This window comes from Schistocerca cancellata, chromosome 3 (genome assembly GCF_023864275.1).
Source record: "Schistocerca cancellata isolate TAMUIC-IGC-003103 chromosome 3, iqSchCanc2.1, whole genome shotgun sequence".
In the NCBI taxonomy this organism is placed as follows: Eukaryota; Metazoa; Arthropoda; class Insecta; order Orthoptera; family Acrididae; genus Schistocerca; species Schistocerca cancellata.
This window is the reverse complement of record NC_064628.1, coordinates 243,227,538-243,250,196: the sequence shown is the minus strand read 5'-3', so window position 1 is coordinate 243,250,196 and position 22,659 is coordinate 243,227,538. Positions and strand designations below refer to the sequence as shown.

The 22,659-nt window shown below is 43.5% G+C and overlaps 1 protein-coding gene across 1 annotated transcript in view; it reads right to left on the bottom strand.

Moving 5' to 3' along the window:
* LOC126174878 (ATP-dependent translocase ABCB1-like) overlaps window positions 1-22,659 on the bottom strand; it is a 206,369-nt gene that overhangs the window by 19,670 nt on the left and 164,040 nt on the right. The window contains exons 18-19 of the mRNA XM_049921294.1: window positions 20,327-20,568; window positions 10,633-10,792 (exon numbers count right to left, since the gene is read on the bottom strand). Of these exons, the coding sequence (XP_049777251.1) occupies window positions 10,633-10,792; window positions 20,327-20,568 (402 nt within the window). The remainder of the gene's footprint in view (window positions 1-10,632; window positions 10,793-20,326; window positions 20,569-22,659) is intronic.

The window sequence follows — 22,659 nt, the reverse complement described above, 5'->3', positions numbered from 1 at the left end:
TCCTGCTGTGAAAATAAATGGCATCTTGGACCATCACTCAGGGCTGTCGGACCGTACGGCAGGCAACAGTCAGGTTGGTATCCCACCGCTGCCTGAAGCGTCTTCAGACACGTCTTCGATGGTCATTTGAGCTCGGTTCGAAGCAGGGCATATCATTTGAGGCAATTCTACTCCGTTTAGTCAGTATCCAGGCCGAAGACGGGTTCAAATGGCTCTGAGCACTATGGGACGTAACATCTATGGTCATCAGTCCCCTAGAACTTAGAACTACTTAAACCTAACTAACCTAAGGACAGCACACAACACCCAGCCATCACGAGGCAGAGAAAATCCCTGACCCCGCCGGGAATCGAACCCGGGAACCCGGGCGTGGGAAGCGAGAACGCTACCGCACGACCACGAGATGCGGGCGCCGAAGACGGGTCTGGACCCGTCGCATTGGTAGCTGGTGATGCTGCACTACAGCAAAATGTGCAGTTACTGGACCACAGAGACCGAGATAACTGAAATGTGTACAGTTTTCAGAACCTACAAAGAACAAATTTACCAGAATATCCACAATCTAAGGAATCAGACTAAGTTTTATGACGTATTTTAATTAACAAAGACAAACAAGTGATGTTGTGTTAGAAAGTAACCGTTTTGGAATACGGAAAATTACCATTTAATTTTAAGAGATACAGGTGTATGTATAATTTTATATGACGTGGAATTTATTGATTGTGTGACAGGGGCGGGCAGAAAATACCTGTTTGAAGGCGTTGCTGCAGCATATAAACAAGGTAGCGTGACTTCGATGCGGGTGTTTTAGCAGCGACATCCAAGCAGAGGATCAGTGTGGCATTGCTAACTTTCCGACATGCGCGCAGAAACGTGAAGTATGCCGACGTTACTATCAAATGCTTCCAGTCAGGACCAACGGGCTGTCATTCTTTTCTTGACTGCCGAAGAATGTCCATGGGGCAGCATGTCTGTCGAAAACCACTGTTCTGGAAAGGTGCGCCAAGATCCGTTCTGGTCGCGATTCCACACGAGATGCCGGTAGATATGGGAGACCAGCGCAATCAAGTTACGCCGACTCAAATGGGAGACACTCCACCAACCGACCTATAGTTCTGATTTCTCTCCATGCGACTATCACGCCTTCGGTTGCTCAAAAAAGGTCTTGAAGAGTCGACGATTCCTTTCGGATGAAGATGTGCAACAGGTAATTATGGACTTCATTGCGAACCACAATTCTGTTTCTTCAAGACATGTTGGGATCTTAGAGAAGAAACCAGTGACATAGCATGCTGATCATGATCCTGTTTTTATTCTGACTCCCACATCCGTGGAAAACAACAGAAAGTTTTTTCGCTTCTTCGAAATTTAGGGGAATTAGTCTCTAGCGAACCATAGACGCTAATTGGTTTGATCCTTTGGCATATTCATGTTCCAGTCAAATGTACAGAACCGTGTCGGTGTTCTGGGGGGGGGGGGACTCCGAGGAGCCCTGACAGACTGTGAAGTTGACAGGAATAATAGGCCACTTGGTCTGGCAGTTTTTGTAGAACTAGATTCTTTTGACAATCATAACCGCGACTTATTTCCCCCTCATTATTTTCTTTCGGCTTTGTGTAGAACATGTCAACTCTCATTTTGTAGAGTTTGAGACATGTTTGCAGGCTCTCCTTTTCGGCGCTTCGTTTTTCTGCTTCAGTACGATTCCATGAGTTATTGAGATGAAACAGCTACAGACCTCAGAACGTTTCCTGGTCCGTACGTCCTTTCTTGACAAGAGACCGATCTTTTGTAATCATCCGAAAAGTGACGATTTTTCTTTCTATTCTTAGTTGTCTTCGTAAGCTATGGCAAGATAATTTTATTAGACGGTAAACAGGCGACAATATTAAAATCTTGGCAAAAGACCCTCCTGTAGCAGTAGTATTTGAAAACATTTTCAGGGTTCTCTTTACTGTACATTTTCCACAGCTTCGTCATTCTCATGTTTCACGGGTTATTTATGGTCAACTTGCTACTTAAATAGACTTTTTGGAAGTTGGTTCTTCGCGAGTAGTGACGTTCTAAAGGGATGAACTTCGTGATGTGATTTTTCACACTCTTTTTCTCGCTTCATACAACTTCGTTCTTCTGTCACCTCCTCTCGTATTAGTGGGAACTGCATCTTGGTCTAAAATTTTGTGGCACAATGTGTAACCCTATTTTTCTTAGTTTTTAAAACTGACAAAAAAGCTGCTTTAAAAACAGCAAGATTTTCGATCTTCTCGCCCCTCTATTTGGGTAAGGAAAAATGAGTGGTAATGGTCCGTTTCTCTTTTCGTCCTCGCCTGATCTTCTTTTAGGGGACGTGGTAGAGCCATGTTGAGCTACTTAGTTGCTTTGCCGCTCTCGGGTTCTTTTCTGGTAAAACGTTTGGTGAATTTTTCTTACGTCTTGCATACTAAGATCGCTACTTCTCAGTTTTCCGAAGAGATGTTTACAATCGGCAACTTTGGGAAGGTTTTGCGTTTGTATCTGAAACAAAGTCTCATCTTTAAGTGCGTAGAAGCATAAGCAGTGACGAGGGGGGAAGGTGGGGTGGCAGGGGGGGAGGCACATCAAATGGTTCAAATGGTTCTGAGCAATATGGGACTTAACTTCTGAGGTCATCAGTCCCATAGAACGTAGAACTACTTAAACCTAACTAACCTAAGGACATCACACACATCCATGCCCGAGGCAGGATTCGAACCTGCGACCGTAGCAGTCGCGCGGTTCCAGACTGTAGCGCCTAGAACCGCTCGGCCGCTCTGGCCGGCGGAGGCACATCACAGATCTCTTAAAAGTAGGCAGAAGTTTGCACACGCAGATAAAACAGAAATAAATTAAAAAATGAAGTACCGTTATTAAACCATATGACTGATAGAACAGTTCATTTTTACTGCCAAAACCGCCTCCTCCCAGTGGTTGCTAAAATCCTCCCCAATGTTGGACAATTCCTGCAAATTTGAAACTAGGAGCAGTCTGGCAACAGTCTTAAGTATAGTGCAAAGTAAAACTAAGCGCTGTCGCGTGCATTCCTTGCTGCTCTTTTTGAGATCAACTGCATTGCGCACAATCTTACTTTGTTGCCAGATAGCTACAAATTTTAGTTTTGCACGAATTTCTCATTAAATTGGTCGGACACCGCCAATGTGTAGAGGAGAGCACAGATGGTACCACAATTTGTGGAGGTTATATCATAACAATTAGCGTCAACAAAGTTTTTATTGCATAACATTGTTTTAGTAATACTTTTTATCTTTTTATCTTTCTGTTCTGGAAACATTTCTCTTCCACTGATCACGACGCATCTTCCTTTTCCGGGAGGAGCCGTCGCCCTCGGTCTCGTTCTGGTCAGTTGCAACTACGACGACGGGTTCGACTTCTTGCAGAATTCCTTTTAGATCAATTACTCCCACTTTGTTTGTACCATCTTCTGCTTTTAAACTATCCAAATAGTCATTTTCTTCAAAATACTCAAATAAGTCAACAAACACCCTGCTGACCAGGTGAACTGTGCTTGCCGGCTTACATTTCGACAGTGCTTCGGTAGTGAGAGCTTCATTGTTGAGTACCCATTCGCTAACTCTGAATAAGAAAAATATTCCTCCTAATCGTAACAAACTGATGCGTAGCTTTGAACGTCTAGAATGGTAAGTCTGATGTCAGTTGGCGTGCTTTGCATCCGCACATAGCACGCTGATCGCCGTGCCTGTTGAACGTGGCATGTTTTGCAAACGTTAGACATTTAGCGAGCTTTGGACCCGAAGAACGCGATTTTCTACAGTTCTTTTCAACGGTTTATAGTGAGTTTTGCAACCTAAAAGCTATTCCATCGTTAAAGCGCTGAAAAAAATTGTACGGCAGTGTGCCTAACTCAAAACCGACAAAAAATGCGTTTAACGGCGTTTGCACCGGGGCTACTCAGTTGTAACAATGGCTGTAGCTTTGGTCCTGGCTGCAGACTGCTTTGCGGCGACTTTGGGGTCAGATAGACTGCGCCATTCAGTTTTTCGGTACAGTCAAGGGAGCTGAAGGATTGATGGTGCTTGACAACCTTATAAGCTGTTGCTAGCTCTGCAGCAGCAACGAGAAATTCTTCCTGGGCATCTTCTTTAATCATGACTGCACAAATAGGGTTTGATGTCGATGCTACCGTGAATCTATTTGTATGATTCTTCGTAGAAATGTGGTGCCTCACATCTTAACTTATCTCCATCAGTTACTGAAATGAAACAGCAGATTCGTACTTACTTTATTGACAAAAGACCGCTGTTTTGTGTAATCATCCCAAAAGTGATGCTTTGTCTTTCCTTCTTAGGTGTTTTCGTAAGCTATGACAAGTTAAGTTTATTGGACCGTAAACAGGCGACAGTTACACTTCAGTCATCGAAGTACACGTCACTATACACCTCACGCCCTATATACCCACATCAAACGCTTCAAACATTACTAACATGCTCTCGTTGTTGGTACTACGTTTAGAAAGAATCGTCTTATCAGATCGCTATTCAAATAGAATCTACTTGATTCTTCCGCGTGGCACTGGTTAAATAGTTCCAGCCCCATACTACTCGAGAAATCTGGTATTATCTCGAATGACGGCGCTAGATCTTACACATGCAACTCCATCTGTGAGACGACCTTGTCAACATAAAGTTGTTGACATAAATAAAAGTACATGAGGCTGTGTTTACATGTTGCGCCAACAGATGGCATTACTTTAGTACTTGAGCCAAGCTCGTAACAGTAAGTCGGAAAATCGGGACAAAATTGGGTCTTTTCGGAACAAGAAGGTCCATAACGCTGACGGTTCCACTGTATCGCACGGATGGCAATCCTAGTTACACCAACATTGAAAGGTGAAATCGCCTCGGCAGAAGTTTTACATGCGCTCAGTGCAAACGGATGGACTCGAAAAGGGCCATTTCCTAGTTCTGCATAGGTCTTTACAATGCACCGACTGAGCGCGATTGGTTATGATGTGTCCAATTGACGATAGAAAAGCAAACCGTTTACAACTTTCATCTAACAATGCATTGACATACCGTTCTAAGTTGTTTGATCTTAGCGATTTCGCAGGAAGCTTAGCATGCGCCGCTAAATCGCGTTGTACGGGTGTCTGATGAAATTCTCTTATAATCCATCCCAGATGATATTAGTTGAAGCATCCGTTTTCCAATTACTTAGTGGTAGATGTGTTTCCTAAGCGCATCCAAATTTCGCCCACATCTTCGATCAGGGCGATCAAATTATTTTACAGGCCAATGAACGGTGCCTATAGCTTTCAGCCTAGGGGAATGCAGACGTTTTGTCTGCAGGAATTGTATTTCGGGACAACTTTTGTAGATATCCCTTCGCCTCAGCGTCAAGTGTGATACCAAATTTCACCAGGCTGCTGGATATATTAGAACGTTTCTTGCTTTGTTCGCTGGAAATGTTGCTCATTAAGTGCCAACTTGAAGATCCTTAGCGTCACTCTGATATCGCGCCTACTTGCTGTAACCTCGTCATGCAGCAACGACCTGAAGTGATTACAGTTGATTAATGATGGTACTGTGCTAGTAAACGCAGTTACCTTTAAAATGTCGCTACTGTTCAGTAGAACATGTCCAAAACTGAATTAATTTACTGAACTGCGCTCCTGATCGAAATGAATGGAAACCTGCTATATACTGAAAAGGATCCTATCGTCAGCTAACTTGAAACCGTACCAGAAGACTCAGAGGAGTTGGTTCTATAGTCACGGGTCTCGAATCCGAAGTCCCCGAGGAAAACCGGTAGTAGCAAAGTATCATGCACCACAGTGTAAGTAAATAAACATGGCGAAATCGCAATGATATCCGTATGAAGAACGTTTACAATTCTGCGAGTTATGGGCGTGGTAATTAGGATAACAACGCGTACTAATATTATTGAACTCAGAGTTGCCAATTATGCAATACATTCAGGAGCGAATTACTTTTATTGTGTAGTGGTATTCTTACTGGCTTATGAATGACACCACAACTAATCTTCCAAAATCTAGAATGCACAAGAACAAATTAACTTAAACTGTAAAAGTCTATAAACATGAAACTGTTTTAATAATGTCAGTAAACGGCTGTGCGACACTGATATTTAACAGGTGATGTTTGTGTATACTTTCGAGACACCAGCCTACGGTAGGTATTTTTGCAGCTCTTTGAAATTGCCCTGTCAAACTAACATTCGAACGAGCTGACGCAATACGCCTCTGTGGATAGTGACGTTTTTCTCTGAAAGGAGGTTGGTTTCTTATAGGATTTCAGTACACCACATTATTCCCCACTCTTTTGGCTGCAAAAGCCCTGTTTTCAACATTATCTCGGTTCAGTGCGACGGGCATACGCCACCTTACTGTAAATGCCTGGCGTCTGCAACCCCAGCTGGTCTTTGGTTGAGCCAAGTATATCTTTGACGTTTTTCGGTGCGCGAAAGATGGTCGTTATTTCGTGCTTCTTTAATATTCTTGCGATACATACTATACAGTATTGCGTGCGAATTTGGGATGTAATATATCGGGCTGACACAACGCTGTATCTCCCAATGCTGTACTGAACACATCAGGAATGTACGACTACAACAGACAAACAAGTCTGCGGTAGCAGAACATAGAATTATAGAGGGACACACCTTCGAATTCGAAAAAAACGAAGAAGCTGTGCAGCGCCAACTGTTTATGGGACTCGATCTTCAAAGAGGCAGTGGAGATACGTATGCACAACAATTTAATAAACAGGGATAATGGTTTTCAGCTCAGTGCAGCGTGGAATCCTACAATTGACAAAATACGTCGGGAACGCTCCGATCTGAAGGCAGCGGCGTCCGCAGACAAGTTGGATAGCCACCGGGTCTCAAGGCCGGCCGCGCCGCGCCGCCCCCCCTCCCTCCTACCTCCACCACCGACGCGGCCCCCCCTTCCGGAGGAGGAACGTGATTGGACGGCCTACAGAACTGGACGACGGACAGTAGCTATATAGATATGCAGAACACAGCAGAACACAGAAAAACACACACACACACACACACACACACACACGTACACAGGGGAGTAAAAGCCAAAAGGCTACAAACTCCCCCTCACACTTCCCCAAAGAGGGGAATGTATTAGATGAGAGCAGCAGCAGCATTCCGACGTAGCCTCCAGAACAGGCGCCAAACTGCAACAACTGGCGCCCATCCACCACTTCGAAACGTGGGGTCCGGTCGAGCTCACACATTTTCCAAAAAATGGAGGCAGGCCCAACGTGTCAGACATAGCTCTTACTAGGAGGATCGCAGGGTTTGTGGCCGCTAGGACAATCAACAGGATGTCCTCCGACCACAACCCAGTGATTCTAGAGGTCGATGTGGGAGAGTGGGTAACACTCCCAAGGTACCAGACGTCTTACAAACTTACAGACTGGGAGCGAGAAACTGTCGCCTCTGATGTCGCTCGCGCTCCGCCACCTACCGCCGAAACAGTAGAACAAGCGCTACAAGACTTAACAGGCACCATCTTGCAGGCAGCGGAAGAGGCCACCCCTCCACAAAGGGATGGCCCACCGCCGCAAGTACAGCTCCCGGAACACTTGCTAGTTAAAATTAGACATAAGAACAGAGTGGCAAAAGAGTGGAAGATCAGCAGAAATCAGGCCACCAGGAGGCTGCTCAATCGTCTACAAACTGAAGGTAGCGCTCAGTGAGCACAGAAACCAGCAATGGCAAAACCGCCTCACAGCTCTCAAAGTAGACGATCATACACTATGGCAAGCAACCAAACAGTTCACGAAAAGACGCGGTAGGATGCCGCCACTGCACGGCGAGCGGGGACTGGTCTACAGCCATGCTGGGAAGGCCAACACCCTCGCCGACTCCTTCGAGAAGCAGTTTTAAGAGGCAGAACCCCACGATGAAGAGCATGAAGAGGTAGTCAGTCGTCAACTGGCTGTCTACCTCAATGCTGAGGAGGACCCAGAGGACGAACCCACACTTTTCGCCCCCGAGGACATGGCAAAAGTAATTAGGTCCCTCCTCACAAAAAAGGCGCCAAGACACGTTAGTGTCACCAATCAGTTAGTCAAAAATCTACCACCCACGGCGATCATACACCTCGCGAATGTCCTCAACGAGATTACTGTATCCTGCGAGTTCCCAGCTTGCTGGAAACATGCGGAAGTGGTCGCGATACACAAACCATCTATTACCGCAGCACTACAGGTCGATTAGCCTCTTGCCAACTCTCAGCTAGATCTAGGAACATATTACTAAACTGCTGCCTGATTTCCAATTCGGATTCCGGCAGAACCACCCTGTCCCACAACAGAACATGAGAGTGGTTGAAGCAGCCACAGAGGGCTTCAACCACAGAGGCTACTGCGGGAAGCCAAAGCCTTTGACTCAGTATGGCATAGAGGGCCACTCTACAAGTTGTACACACAACGGTTTCCCGGGAGCAAAGTTAAGCTAATCAAAAGCTATCTCACGAATAGAACTTCCGCTGTCAAAGTAGAAACTGCAACCTCCATCAAAAGGCGTATTCGTGCTGGGATGCCACAGGGATCGGTCCTGGGGCCCGTTTCGTACAGCCTGTACACTGCGGACACACTAACGGCCCCCCTGGTGCACACTGCACAGTACGCAGACAACACAGCCTTCTAAACGAGAAATGCGAACAAGGCCCCGGTCATCCGTAGGCTACAAAGGGTTTTAGAAGACACAGAAACTTTGGCCCGTCGCTGGCGCATCACCATCAATTCTGAAAAGACGCAGGCTATGCTGATTACTCGCAGGTTTGGAAGGCGCGAACCTCCTCAAACCCGCCCCCTCCATCTTCACCTAAAAGGAACCCATCTCTCCCGGCGCAGAACCGCCAAGTACCTTGGCGTAACCTTGGACTCTCGTCTTACGTGGAAACACCACATAGATGAGGTCCACAGAAAGGTCTGCGCCAGAATTTCCATCCTATATCCAATCCTGAACTCAACCATCTCCTTTCCCTGCCCAGTGGGAGTAAATGTGTACCAGGCCCTGATCCGGCCAGTAATGGAATATGCATGCCCTGTCTGGTGATACGTGCCAAAGCAGCACCTGGACAAACTCCAGAGGCTGCAAAACCGCGTCCTCAGGAGGGCACTGCACCTACCCCTTAGATTCGCCACTGATCATCTGCACGTCGCTGCCGAAATCCCACTCCTCAAAGAAAGATTCCAGGATCTGGCAAGGGCTTTCTACGAGAGCTCTTCCAGATCTGGAAATAACCTCACCCACTCCTTAGGTCGGTATGACATGTTCCGCGACAAGCACAAACGCCCTATGACGATCTTCGACGACTAAGTCGAAGAGAACATCCCTATATCCAAATCCTAATCCTCTTCCCGCCCCCAAAATAACAATCATCCCGCCAACCTCAGCCAAGTAGCAGACACATACAGAACATTCATCACATTTCACAGACACCAATAAATCACACTTAAATTCACACACACAAGTACACAGACGAGGAAAAGCTGCTAGGCTACAAACTCCCCAATGAGGAGAAAGTATTAGATGAGAGCGAGCGAGCATCCCGACACTTCGATAGAAGATGAAGGGTACGAATCTCATTGAAACGTTGCGACAAGACGACGCCACCACTCGGCTGATAACCCGAGAAGAATTCATCAGTGGAATACTCAGAGAAAGACTGCCACCGCATAGACCGTGCTATGTCTTTGCAGACATTCTGCAAGCACCTACAAATATTTGCGATTCTCTCGTTTTCCGCGAAAGGAAACTCAGTGAAAGCCCTCAGCTTTGGAGCGCACCTCTGTTAGAGATGCGATTTTGAAGGCTACGTATGGCGTCGCTACCTATCGAAACTTCATGAAACTGTAGGGGGTGAAGCGGGAATATTCTACGACGTCCCACAATAAATTCCGCATTTTTGCAGTTGAAACTGGCTGAGAAGAAAAGCGTTGCATTACTTACTGAACGCTCCTCGTGGCATAGCAGAAGCAAGACTAGATCTTTAACGATAGTACTCATTTTGACGGGCACTGTGGGTATGTTATTCACGTCTGATGTAGTAATGCACAATGCTTATCCTATAAAAGATTTATCAATTTGTTTTATAAATGGATTTTTGTAGTGTTTATCATATTAGTATTTCATAATTATGATATTTCTTGACATATTTAATTTATGTGTGGGACAGGGACTCTAATGACAGGCAGGGCCTCTACAAAACTCAGAAGGTAAGAGGACTGTGGTAGCAGACTAGAACTTGGATCCGATTCTCATTGACAGTCGACAAACGACTTATTTGTCACAGCCATTAATACTGACTCACGAGTCTGCAAAGCATTATGGCTGCAAGGCATAACACAATTAATCAATGATAATTAGCAGAATTTTGTGAGTTTTCACAGGAGTTGTAAAATGGCAATTTGTAGAAAAAGCTTTCAGTTTTCTGTAACTTTGGTACAAATTTATACCTGTGAATTAAAGTGTGGTATAACGACTCCATTTGGGCTGATAATAATAATCATTTCGCTGTCAGACAGTACTCGTATCATCGGTCACAAGCGATTTTCGCGGCATAAATGTACTCGAATGGTATATTTTACTCACCCATGTATCTTCTGCAGCGACCCGAGGATCTGCTATCTTTGATTGCCGGTTTAGCAAATGAAATAATTTCGAAGCAGCAATTAACCCTTTACGAACACTCAGAATGAAATACGGGACGTACGTCAGGCTGCCACTCACATTGCTTAAAGCGTCAGAGACCCTGAAAAAAGGAGTGAATTATTAGGAATTATTCATGACGAGTTACAAATTAAGCAGAAAATGATCACAAAAATGTTTTTTTTTCAGTCAGTTATTAGGTCTAAATGTATTTGCCATTACTTAATTAATCCCGAGCCTAGAACGGACCACCCTGGCCTGGTGGTCCATAACGCACTCGTTACTGCATTCCAACGAAGTTCCTCGTTCCAACTAGAGCTTCCTCATTTCGCAAAGCCGTTATCTGATACAGTTTACCTGAACTTCTCTCCCTCTAAACTCTCTATATCAGAAAATAATACCACTTCTGTACATCTATTATTACATTTTGTATCCTTTACAACGCTACCATTATTATAATTATTATTATTATTGCTTGTATTGGTAGCAACAGTATTAGGTACACTGACAACATTTTTAATTCTATTAATATTGTTACTGACAATCATATTAAAGTTATTGTCATTTCTTATGTATAAAATACTGTATCAGCAAAGCTCTACAGTCATATAGGAGAGAAAACTAGAGAGCCTAGTCTAACGAAGTCAGATAAATAAATAAAAGCCTCGCGGTCTGGGGAGCCTTGTCACGGTCCGCGTGGCTCCCCCCTCGGAGGTTCGAGTCCTCCCTCGGGTATGGGTGTGTGTGTTGTCCTTAGCGTAAGTTAGTTTAAGTTAGCTTAAATAGTGTGTAAACTTAGGGACCGATGACCTCAGCAGTTTCGTCCCAGAAGATCTTCCCACAAATTTACAAAAATAAATAAAAACAAATATCCTCTTCCTCGAAATACAGGTTTCCCTTGTTTTCCACTCAGCGCCACTCGTCAGGTGTGGGCACTTTCTTCAGTAGGCCTCGTTTCCTACCGATCGTCATTACCACATTTGTTGGACGGTACCTATTGACCTCCACCATCCTATAACCTTTTGGGCAGTCACAAGCCATCGCAGATATGCAGAAGGACTTGATACTGGTAGCACCTTTATGAACGAACCTTGCTAAGTTACAGGTAAAGACAGCCAACGGATCTGAAGCGAAGGAGGACCTGTGTCCGAACTGTGGATGAATCGGAGTCATCTCATAAAGGAATTGGCATGGAGTGGGAAGGGGGTGCGATTCTCTCAGGGTGGCAGACTGTCTATTGGTCTTACCCTGAGTTTCATCTGCAACGCAACCAGGGGAAATCCTAATTACTCAGAATCTCTTTAACAGCAACACCCGGAACAATTCAAGTATGACAGCCGCAGGAACGAAAATGGACAGGGAAAGGAAATATAGCTGGAATTACCGAGTCATTAACGTTGGCCACGGTGGGTATAAGAACACTTACGCGTAAGCAGTCGCATTCGAGAAAATTCTACTCTTTGTAAAACGACATACCGACATAGTCCGCAATAGTGTATTATGCGTATTATGCTATTGTTACTCAGGGCAGCACTCATATATCGATAAGATGATGGATGGTGAGTAAGGCCAATTCACACAGAAATGGCGGGTCACGGATGCCTGGCGGCAGCTGGTCAAGGATGTGGCACGGACGAGACCTGAGCAATTCTCACTGAAGCGGCACCGTCACAGAGGCATGACATGCCCGTGCTACGAATTAGGGATGGTGGTTATCGCTGAAACCACCTTTTCTCGGTTGTATCCGTTGTTTTCCACACCGGTTTAACCTTACTGTTAAAATCGTTCAGAATACCCTGTTTCTGAAGTAACCAGTGTTCGGCTCTGTATTGCTATTGCTTCCTGTAATAAACGTAGAAACTGAAGGAAGATGGAAAAATTTTGACTCTCTCAGTTTCAAAATATTAAAGTAATTAGGCGTCTAAAAGAAAACTTAATATATCCAACGTTCACTCCTCGTCTCGAGCGAGAAATGTGATAAAAGATTGAATACTAAAAAACCACCAGTGTTCTCCTACTGATCCAAATTCTTTGAAACTCTGCTCGAAAAGCGTATTGTACTCGGGGATAACACCACTATTTAGGCATTATGAATAGTCAGTGCTGGAGATTGAAAACTGCGGTTGGAAAACTGTTTTCTTTCTTTTTTTCGTGTTAATTTGTCCGTTTTCAACCAGATAAAGGCATATTGTGTAGACACAACCAGCAGATCAGCTAGGACTGAATTGTCGTTAAGTTTTTAATTTATTACTGTTACCATAATTTCCTTCCTCTTATTATTTCACAGAAATGGCAAACAAATTTTTAATGTTTTAAAGAAAATGGAGCATTGTACTTCATCGCTACGCAACTTTGTGAAAATGTTTCCAAATTAGAGTTGGTGTCATTCCGCAACGCAACGACAGCGAGATATTACCTTATAGACCACGTGGGGGCAAGTATTGATGCACACTGCGTGTACACGCATACCTTAACTCACGTCGCATGGCCAGTGGCGCAGCTTGGGGGAGGCAAGGTGATCTATCATGCCGCGGGCGCCACTTGCAGACGGGCGCCAAATGGGCTTTAAGGCAAACAAGGTTTTCCGGAAAGTGTGTTATTATTAGAGTAAAATCTATATGTCACCTACTTGTACGTGTTTTTGGAGAGAGGGGGGGGGGCAAGAAAGTGTTATCCTCCGGGCGCTTAGGGGAGGGGGGTGCCATGGAAGTGTTATCCACTAGGTGCCTATGAGAAGGGGGGGGGGGGACGGAGGGTGCCAATAAAGTGTCTAGCCCATGGCGCCGGTTATGTTCGCTACGCCACTGTGCACGTACCATGTGTTTGTTGCTCGTTACTGTCGGCATTGTTACTAAAATAGCACTGACCGCTGTTCCAATTTTCTATAACAAAGCAATATTTCAAACTAATTCAGATTTCACTATTATAGTTACTCCTTAGTTACCCCTATTTTGAAAAAGGTTTATTTAAAAAGAAAAGTTTTAGCGCTGCTGCTCTGGTTAATTGATCTTTCGGTTGTTTTACTCCTCATTAGTAAAAAATAAAAAAATACATTTTATAAACGAGACTAAACAAATATCAAACAGTAACGGTTTTTAGAAGTAAAATGCCGGTATCGGTTTTAACATGTCGGTTTTCCCCGTCCCTACTACGAATGTATCAGCGTATGTCGTCCTAATCAGAAAAGATATTGAAGCATTAGATCTTTCGTAGCTCGTGAATGTTCAGCAACGAAGAAGATATGAGGAAGATCCGTTGTGGTTGAAGAAACGGAAGAAATACAGTACATTCGATGCAGTGAAAAAATTGGAAACCTATTCCGAACGTTTCCAGCATTTTTATAGAATGTCTTAAAAGTGTTTCCATATTAAGTTAGACAAAATGAAGGACAGCACTGAGGGAAAAGCAACAAAGCTCGAATGCTACTATCATAAATTCTATCTTTCGTATGATTTTCATTTGAACGTAAACATAAACATTTCTGATTTTATGAGAGATGTTCAAAATATTACGACACTTTTCCAAAGTCTGATCATCCTTAAATATTTAGACGAGAAATTCCTCGTTATAGGGCATAGTTTCCTACCATGTGATAGAGATTGTTCCACCCAGAAAACTGGATTACAGCCATTGCCAAAGCCAAGAACAATGAATTCCTATGGTGCAAAATCGAACCAGTGGATTTCAGGTTCCTTAGCGCACTAGGCCAAGGGCTGCGCAGAGGATAATTCAAAATAACTGTGTGTTTCAGGCTTCACATTTCATTTGACAACCCTGCTATACGAAGGGAAAGAAAAAGTCGTAACCTCCAGCAACCGTGGATTTGTCGAAGCACTGCAAAGAAGCCGAGAGGTGCTGGGAAAAGGTATCTGTCGCTAGATAACCTTACAGTTTTCCCTATCTTGTGCGATAAAATTCTGCCATTAAATATTGGCAAGAAGAAAGTCTTACTTGACGTGTGGCACTGTATTCCAGCTGGAAAACGTAGCTGCTTCTATAAGCTGGTACTGAGTGAGTAGTGCATTTTCACGCCTGTCTGGCAAAAGCCAATGACAAAGGTCAGGAAATATAATGCTGATTGTACAATATGTTAGTGTAGCTGCAGCAGGAATAGTGTTAAATTTTTCCGTATCTTCTGTTGCTGCTTGTGCAGATTTGTGTTGCAGGAATTGGTGTTTTGACCTGAGATGTTGTACTTTCGCGAAATAAGGTTCGTATTTCTGCAATACGTAACACAGAAAACCCGAGTATTTCGGCAGCAGATCGTTGTAGCTGCACAGATTCAACGTTGCTCGTCCAGGAAACTAAAAATCATTTCGCTGTTTTTCAAAGATAATGTTAGTAATTGTGTAATAACTGTTGTAAAAATATGTAAAATGGCATTTTACCTCGTATACAGTGCCTGCGCCGAGAAAGCGTAAATATGTAAGCATAAAATAGGTAAGCAAATAGGAAAGCATAAAACATCCAAAATACAAAACAGTTTAGTAATATCAATAAGAAAATCCTATTTAGCATTCATTGCTCCATGGAACAGACGTCAGTTTTTCGACAGTATGTGAACCAAAATTGTTATTGAATGTTTCGGGAACGAATCTGCTAGTGTAGACAAGAAAAAATTACGCATCTATACTATTATATAAAGACATGTCGTAGGTTAACATTGTTACCGAAAATCTCGAATAGTTCTTGATGGATTGACTTCAGATTTTTTGTACTTTAACAAATGTTCGGACAGACATAGGTTACACACTTTTTAAAAATATATGTGGTGCATAAATTATATAAATGGGCAAGATTTTTACCAAAAAATCTCGGGAAGTTTGTGACTGATTTACTTCAAATTTTAGTTCAATGTTGTTACCTAAATTCTCGAAAAGTTCTTGACCGATTTACTTCTGATTTTTGTATGGTTAATGGACGATCTGACGGACAGAGAATACACATTTTTTAAATGAAGAGGAAATATTACAAAAAATCTCGAAAACGTCTTTGCATATTTACTTTTCACACGATACTTTAACAAAACTGGACGGATATATACAGTATATATATAATAGGCAAATGACGTTAGCAAAAATCTCGAAAAGTTCTTGAACGATTTATATCAAATTTTTGCAAAATAATAACCGTTCAGACAGATGTAGGCTATGCAGGGTGTTTCAGAAGTGTAGGTCAAAATGGTTCAAATGGCTCTGAGCATTATGGGACTCAACTGCTGAGGTCATTAGTCCCCTAGAACTTAGAACTAGTTAAACCTAACTAACCTAAGGACATCACAAACATCCATGCCCGAGGCAGGATTCGAACCTGCGACCGTAGCGGTCTTGCGGTTCCAGACTGCAGCGCCTTTAACCGCACGGCCACTTCGGCCGGCTGTGGTCAATAATTCACACACGGAAAATACATGGCAAAAGTAGCTAAATACCTCCAATAAACATGGGTCCGCAAATCAACCGTTGCCGACGGATCGAATTAATTCGAGTTGGGAACCAACTGTAAACTCCCCTGGGTACCGCGGTATGTACGTTGGTATCTCAAGGTTTGGGATCGACTGTCTGTTTATGCAAGCGCAGCTACTTGCCTTTCCCGCTTTGTCCACCGTGCCGTGCCGGGCTAAAAATCTGTTACGAACTGAAGGCACCATGGTCAGAGGTTATACCAATCAGAAGTACGCTGACATGCACTTCATGTACGGCAAAGCGAATGGCAGTGCCCTTGATGGTGCACGATTGTATGAAGAAACTTGTCCTCTCTGCTGGTAGCGCGACAGACGTACATTTAGCCGATTACATCAGTGCCTTAGAGAAACAGGGAGCTTCACACTGTACTAGAAGGTCGACCCAAACTCATAACACCAGATGTTGAGGAAAGGGTGTTAAGCATTGTACACGAACGCTCGAGTACTTCAACAAGGAGGCTTGCTATCCAAGAGCGTGTCCTGAGTCATAGCACTGTATGGCGGATTTTACATCGGCAAGTACTCTATCCGTATCATCTCCAGCGAGTGAAAACCCTCATCAATGCAGACTTCCCTCCTAGGGAGAACTTTTGCCGATAGGTGCAGCAGTAGTGTACCCTGAATTCCATGTTTGTAAGCAGTATTCTGTTCACGGATGAGGCTGGATGTACTTGTGACTGTATTTTTAACTATCATAACTGTCACATTTGGGCCGATGTCAATTGTAAGGCAAAACGCCTATCACGACATCAGCAGCGTTATTCGTTGAAATTCTGGGCAGGACTGCTCGGGGACTGCATAATTGGACAACTCATCTTACCATGTAGACTAACCGGACGCAGTATATGCGATTTCTGTGGATTGTACTTCCAGCTGTACATGATGATGTCCCACTGAACCAACGCCTGAACATGTGGTTTCATGCATGACGGTGCTCCAGCATATTTTCATTTATGAATGCGCCGGCTTCTAACTCGGACGTATGGTCAACATTGGATAGGTAGAGGAGGGCCTGTGCCATGGCATCCAAGGTTTCCGGGTCTAAAGCCCATGGATTCCTGTGCGTGGGGTCAGTCAAAGGTCTGGTCTGCAGTACCGAGGTCAACTCTCTTCAGCAATTACGCTCGCAGGTTGAAGCTGTCTTCCAGCATTTACAGGATTCCCCAGGACTGTCTGAGAGGATTCGCAACTCATTTCAGAGAAAAGCTCGGTGTTGCAAAAAAAAAAAAAAAAAAAAAAAAAAAAAAAAAAAAAAAAAAAAAAAAAAAAAAAGGCTCTGATCACTATGGGGCTTAACAGCTATGGTCATCAGTCCCCTAGAACTTAGAACTACTTAAACCTAACTAACCTAAGGACAGCACACAACACCCAGTCATCACGAGGCAGAGAAAACTCTGACCCTGCCGGGAATCGAACCCGGGAACCCGGGCGTTCAGTGTTGCATTCAGACGCATGGACAACACTTTGAACACCTACTTTAACGTTTAGATATGCATGTGTTTCTGGACAACGATGAGCCACAACAGAAAATGTATTGTATCTCGACAACGATTGATTTATGGACCAATGTTTATTGGAACTCTTTAGCTACTTGTGGTCTGTGCTTTCCACGTGTGAATTATGGACCATCACTTTTGAAATACACTGTATACTTTTTTTGAAACAAACTGCATAGATTCTCTCTTAAAACCGATTGCGAGAAAAAAGTGCTATGGTGTGGAAACGTGTGGTTTAGTTTTCTTTCTAGCAGTCAGTATTAATTATGATATCGGCATGTTACCCATTAGAGAAATTAATACTTCTCATGTATATTTTTTTTCAGTTTTAAAAAAAATTGCATCCGTTTTATTCCTCACAATTGGTTTTAGTAGAAAGCCGGAAAGTTGTATATATGGTTCATAGGCTTATGATTAGAATACTACTACAGAATCTGCATCGTCCGAAACTTTGTAATCCTACCCATTCGCAGACGAAAACCATGCAAAACGTTATCATTGAAGCTACTATCCTCACAGATCCAGTTGCTGGTGAAGTCTCTCCCATACACAGTACACCGATGATCCAAACCGATTTACCCATCCATTTTAAGCTGGCTTTATTGTGCTACAGTTATGTCTAATTGAGTTTGTTTAACGAGTCTGTCTTGACTTTCCTATGATTGTTTACTTTTATCAAAGCATGTTTGTTTCTGCTTGCGTTTATGGTTACAATAAAATTAGTTAACTAAGACCACTCTTTAATTTCCGTAGCTAGATGAGGCTAATAACCCATTATTTCAATTAGTTTTTGTTAGGACCATTGCATTGTATTGTATTGTATGTTATCCGGGGGCCTAGAAACGTCCCCGCCGCAGCCGCTGTGGTCCACAACCCCACGACGCAGTGGTCCACTTCACCCCTCCACCGCCCCACACCTAACTCAGGTTTATTGTGTGGTTCGGCCCCCGGCAGACTTCCCCTCCCCATAGAACGTCTCACACCAGACGAGTGTAACCCCTGTGTTTGCGTGGTAGAGTAATGGTGGTGTGCGCGTACGTGGAGAACTTGTTTGCGCAGCAATCGCCGACATATTGTAACCGAGGCGGAATAGGGGGAACCAGCCCACATTCGCCGAGGCAGATGGAAAACCGCCTAAAAACCATCCACAGACTGGCCGGTTCACCGGACCTTGACACAAATCCGCCGGGCGGATTCGTGCCGGGGACCGGTGCTCCTTCCCGCCCGGAAAGCCGTGCAAGGACCATACCGTGGACACATTGGTTAGGACCATTAATTTTCCTACGTTTCCGCTGTGCAATAGCTTTTCATCTCATATCTGAGTCTGAGGGGAGAGATAGACATCTCGATAGGCTTCAGTCGATACAGATCAAAGTGGCAACAGAGTAAAGAAGCTGCGGGCATGTTGGCACCTCACTCTACTCAACTTTGTTTTTAGCATCGTTCTGAAACAGCACATGTCAAACGCTTCGATTCTCTTCTAACCTGGTTTTCTTGAAATTTCAGAAATTTCTTTCTCGAGTTAAGACCTTCGTTTATTGCTAATTGACTTGTTTTAGTGGAAACAGTTTTTGACTAAGCTAGACTGCTTCTTATGTCTACCATGCTTTGTCCCACGTAAGAGTATGAATATTTGCTTCCTAGGCAGCAGAATTCCATCACTTCCTTTTTTACATAGGTCAAAATGTTGATGACAGCTTTGCTGCTAATGTCATTTCCGATGCTCCTTAATCCTTTATAGTACGATCATAACACGACATTTCAGCTTAATTGTATGTTAAGTAGTTAATTACTTTTTTCATTTAGATTATTGAAAATCTAGATATTTCACACATATGATAAATATTCGTATCTTTTGCGTAATAACGAAGATAAGAGACACTGTTAGATTCGTAAAACACTTAGTAAATGCTAGTGATCATCTGTTACAAGAATTCACGAAGGTTAAACTTTGAAAATGGTACTAGACTTCGGGGCGTGGTGGAACTCCAAATTCTAAATGATAAAATTATTTTTGATTTTAAACAGTAATCATTATCAGGAGCAGTTTTGTTTCCAAGCCAGAGTATCCATCAATGCTGACTGCAATGGAGACTGCAGGTGCTAAAGAAATAGTATCTGACAAGAGAATTGTCAGGAGACACCTATGTCACAGCTAGCAAGGCAGTTCCCTACTAAATTACTTCCTCCAATCAATAAACGCATACTTTTCGAAATTAAGCTTCATCAGCAGCTTAAAAGCTGCTCTAACGAAAGAATTTGTCAGGGTTTTAAGTGCAGAGAGCGGATATACTTATTTGATCCATTTTTTTATGTTCACAATTCAAAAATATACGTCTTTATATAAATTTCACTACCGAAAACTCTTGAGCATATTAAAATTTACATGTAGTTGTCTCAGAAACAGTATCACAAGCTACTCGGACTGAACACAACCAAGAAAATTAGAGCACCTTTTGGATGTGTTGCGAACCTTGTCTTAGCAGAGATATTCCTTTACATTTCAATATCTGTATGGGTCAACCACAAAGAGAAACCTTTGGAGATAGAAGTATATAGATACTACAGAATATTTTGCCATCTTCTTCTTGAATACCAGGTCGTTTCATTGATACAGAGACTCCACAGTCACGCCAGATATTTGCATCTGCAGAAACAGAGTCAAAGGCAGTGAACTCACTTGAAGACATCCTTAAAATGCATCCCCTCGGAGTGAATAAGTAATCCTCCGTAGTACATGCACGCGGCGTAAGACAGCGTGCTGATGTTGCCAGTGACGATGTAGACGGCCGATCTGATTTGGGAGTTGCGCTCCTCCCGTTGGAGCGCCGGCCGCAGCTCCGCCAGGTACTGCTGGTGGAAGTGGCGTTCGCGGCACAGGCCGGCCACAGTGCGGATGTTCCCCACCGCCTCGACGGCCAACTGCAACAGTGACATCGCATCAGTTGTGGCTATCACTCCGTCCTAGGCTGCCTGTGAGACTTCGCATTACAATATTTGTTGATTTGAGAGGGTTGCTGCCTTAAAGTACAAGAGTTGTCGAGAAAGTAAGTTTCGATCGGCAGTGAAAAGGAAACCCCAGTGAAAATCAGGAGTGGTTGATTTGCAAAAGTTAGCTACACCTTCCAGCTACGTCTCTATAAAGTCGCCGTTCCGACTTAAGTCTCTTGTCGTAGCGTTGTACAAACTATCTAGTACCGGTACTCTCCTCATAGCAGGCAACCGCCTGTGCTTTCCGTCAATTCTGTACGCTGGTCTCCGGTTCGTTGTCTGTGCCAGACTGTTGTCTTTACAGCCAACGGCTCATGTGAGTAGAGAGGAAAATCAGAGGGAACCTCTGCCTAGCTGTACGGTGGGTGAACAGCTTCAGGAGCGTCTTTATTGCTCTGTAGTATGCGGCCGAGAATTTTCATGAAGGAGGAAATGCTTGACAGTTATGTTATGTGGGGTTGTATGAAGTAAGGCGAAATCTCTCGGCATCTACATCTACATAGGTAGCCTGCAAATCACATTTAAGTGCCTGGCAGGGAGTTCATCGAATCACCTTCACAATTTTCTATAATTCCAATCCCGTGTAGCACGCGGAAAGAATGAACACCTATATCTTTCCGTACTAGCTCTGATTTCTCTTATTTTATCGTGGTGATCGTTCCTCCCTATGTAGGTCGGTGTCAAAAAAATATTTTCGCATTCGGAGGAGAAAGTTGGTGATTGGAATTTAGTGAGAAGATTCCGTCGCAACGAAAAACGCCTTTCTTTTAATGATTTCCAACCCAAATCCTGTATCATTTCTGTGACACTCTCTCCCATATTTCGCGATAATACAAAACGTGCTGCCTTTCTTTGAACTTTTTCGTTGTATTCCGTCAGTCCTATCTGGTGAGGATCCCGCACCGCGCAGCAGTATTCTAAAAGAGGACAGACAAGCATAGTGTAGGCAGTCTCCTTAGTAGGTCTGTTACATTTTCTAAGTGTCCTACCAATACAACGCAGCCTTTGGTTAGCCTTACCCACAACATTTTCTATGTGTTCTTTCCAATTTAAGTTGTTCGTAATTGTAATAACTAGGTATTTAGTTGAATTTACGGCTTTTAGATTAGACTGATTTATCGTGTAACCGAAGTTTAACGAGTTCCTTTTAGCACTCATGTGGATGACCTCACACTTTTCGTTATTTAGGATCAACTGCCACGTTTCGCACCATTCAGATATTTTTACTAAATCGTTTTGCAGTTTGTTTTGATCTTCTGATGACTTTATTAGTCGATAAACGACAGCGTCATCTGCAAGCAACCGAAGACGGCTGCTCAGATTGTCTCCCAAATCGTTTATATAGATAAGGAACAGCAAAGGGCCTATAACATTACCTTGGGGAACGCCAGAAATCGCTTCTGTTTTACTCGATGACTTTCCGTCAATTACTACGATCTGTGACCTCTCTGAGAGGCAATCGCAAATACAGTCACATACCTGAGACTATATTCCATAAGCACGTTGTTTCACTACGAGACGTTTGTTTGGTACAGTGCTAAAAGCCTTCGGAAATCCAGGAATACGGAATCGATCTGAAATCCCTTGTCAATACCACTCAGCACTTCATGTGAGGCACGGAGGCACTGCTTTCTAGGCGTCTTTATGTGTTCACTGTACGTTCAGAATTGCAAGTGCAACGTGACGCGATCTGCGGGCATACTGGAGACACTGCTCAACACATCTGTGCAAAGTTTCATTGTTTCACTGTAGTTTCCGTTTGGCGACCGATCGGAACTTAATTTTCGGACACCTCTCGTAGATGAACTTAACATCAAACCCTAAACAATTTTCGACCAAGCTGTCCGCTGAAATTTATCCATACGCAGGTGACAAATCATCGAGCAGTTCGAAACCTAGTAATGGGACACACGTTCATAAACATCATTTGTCTAGATTGAATTGGTCCATTATGGATATTGTTCACCGTAACTATATAAAGAATGAATACAGATACAGACAATTGCGACTGATCACTTACGA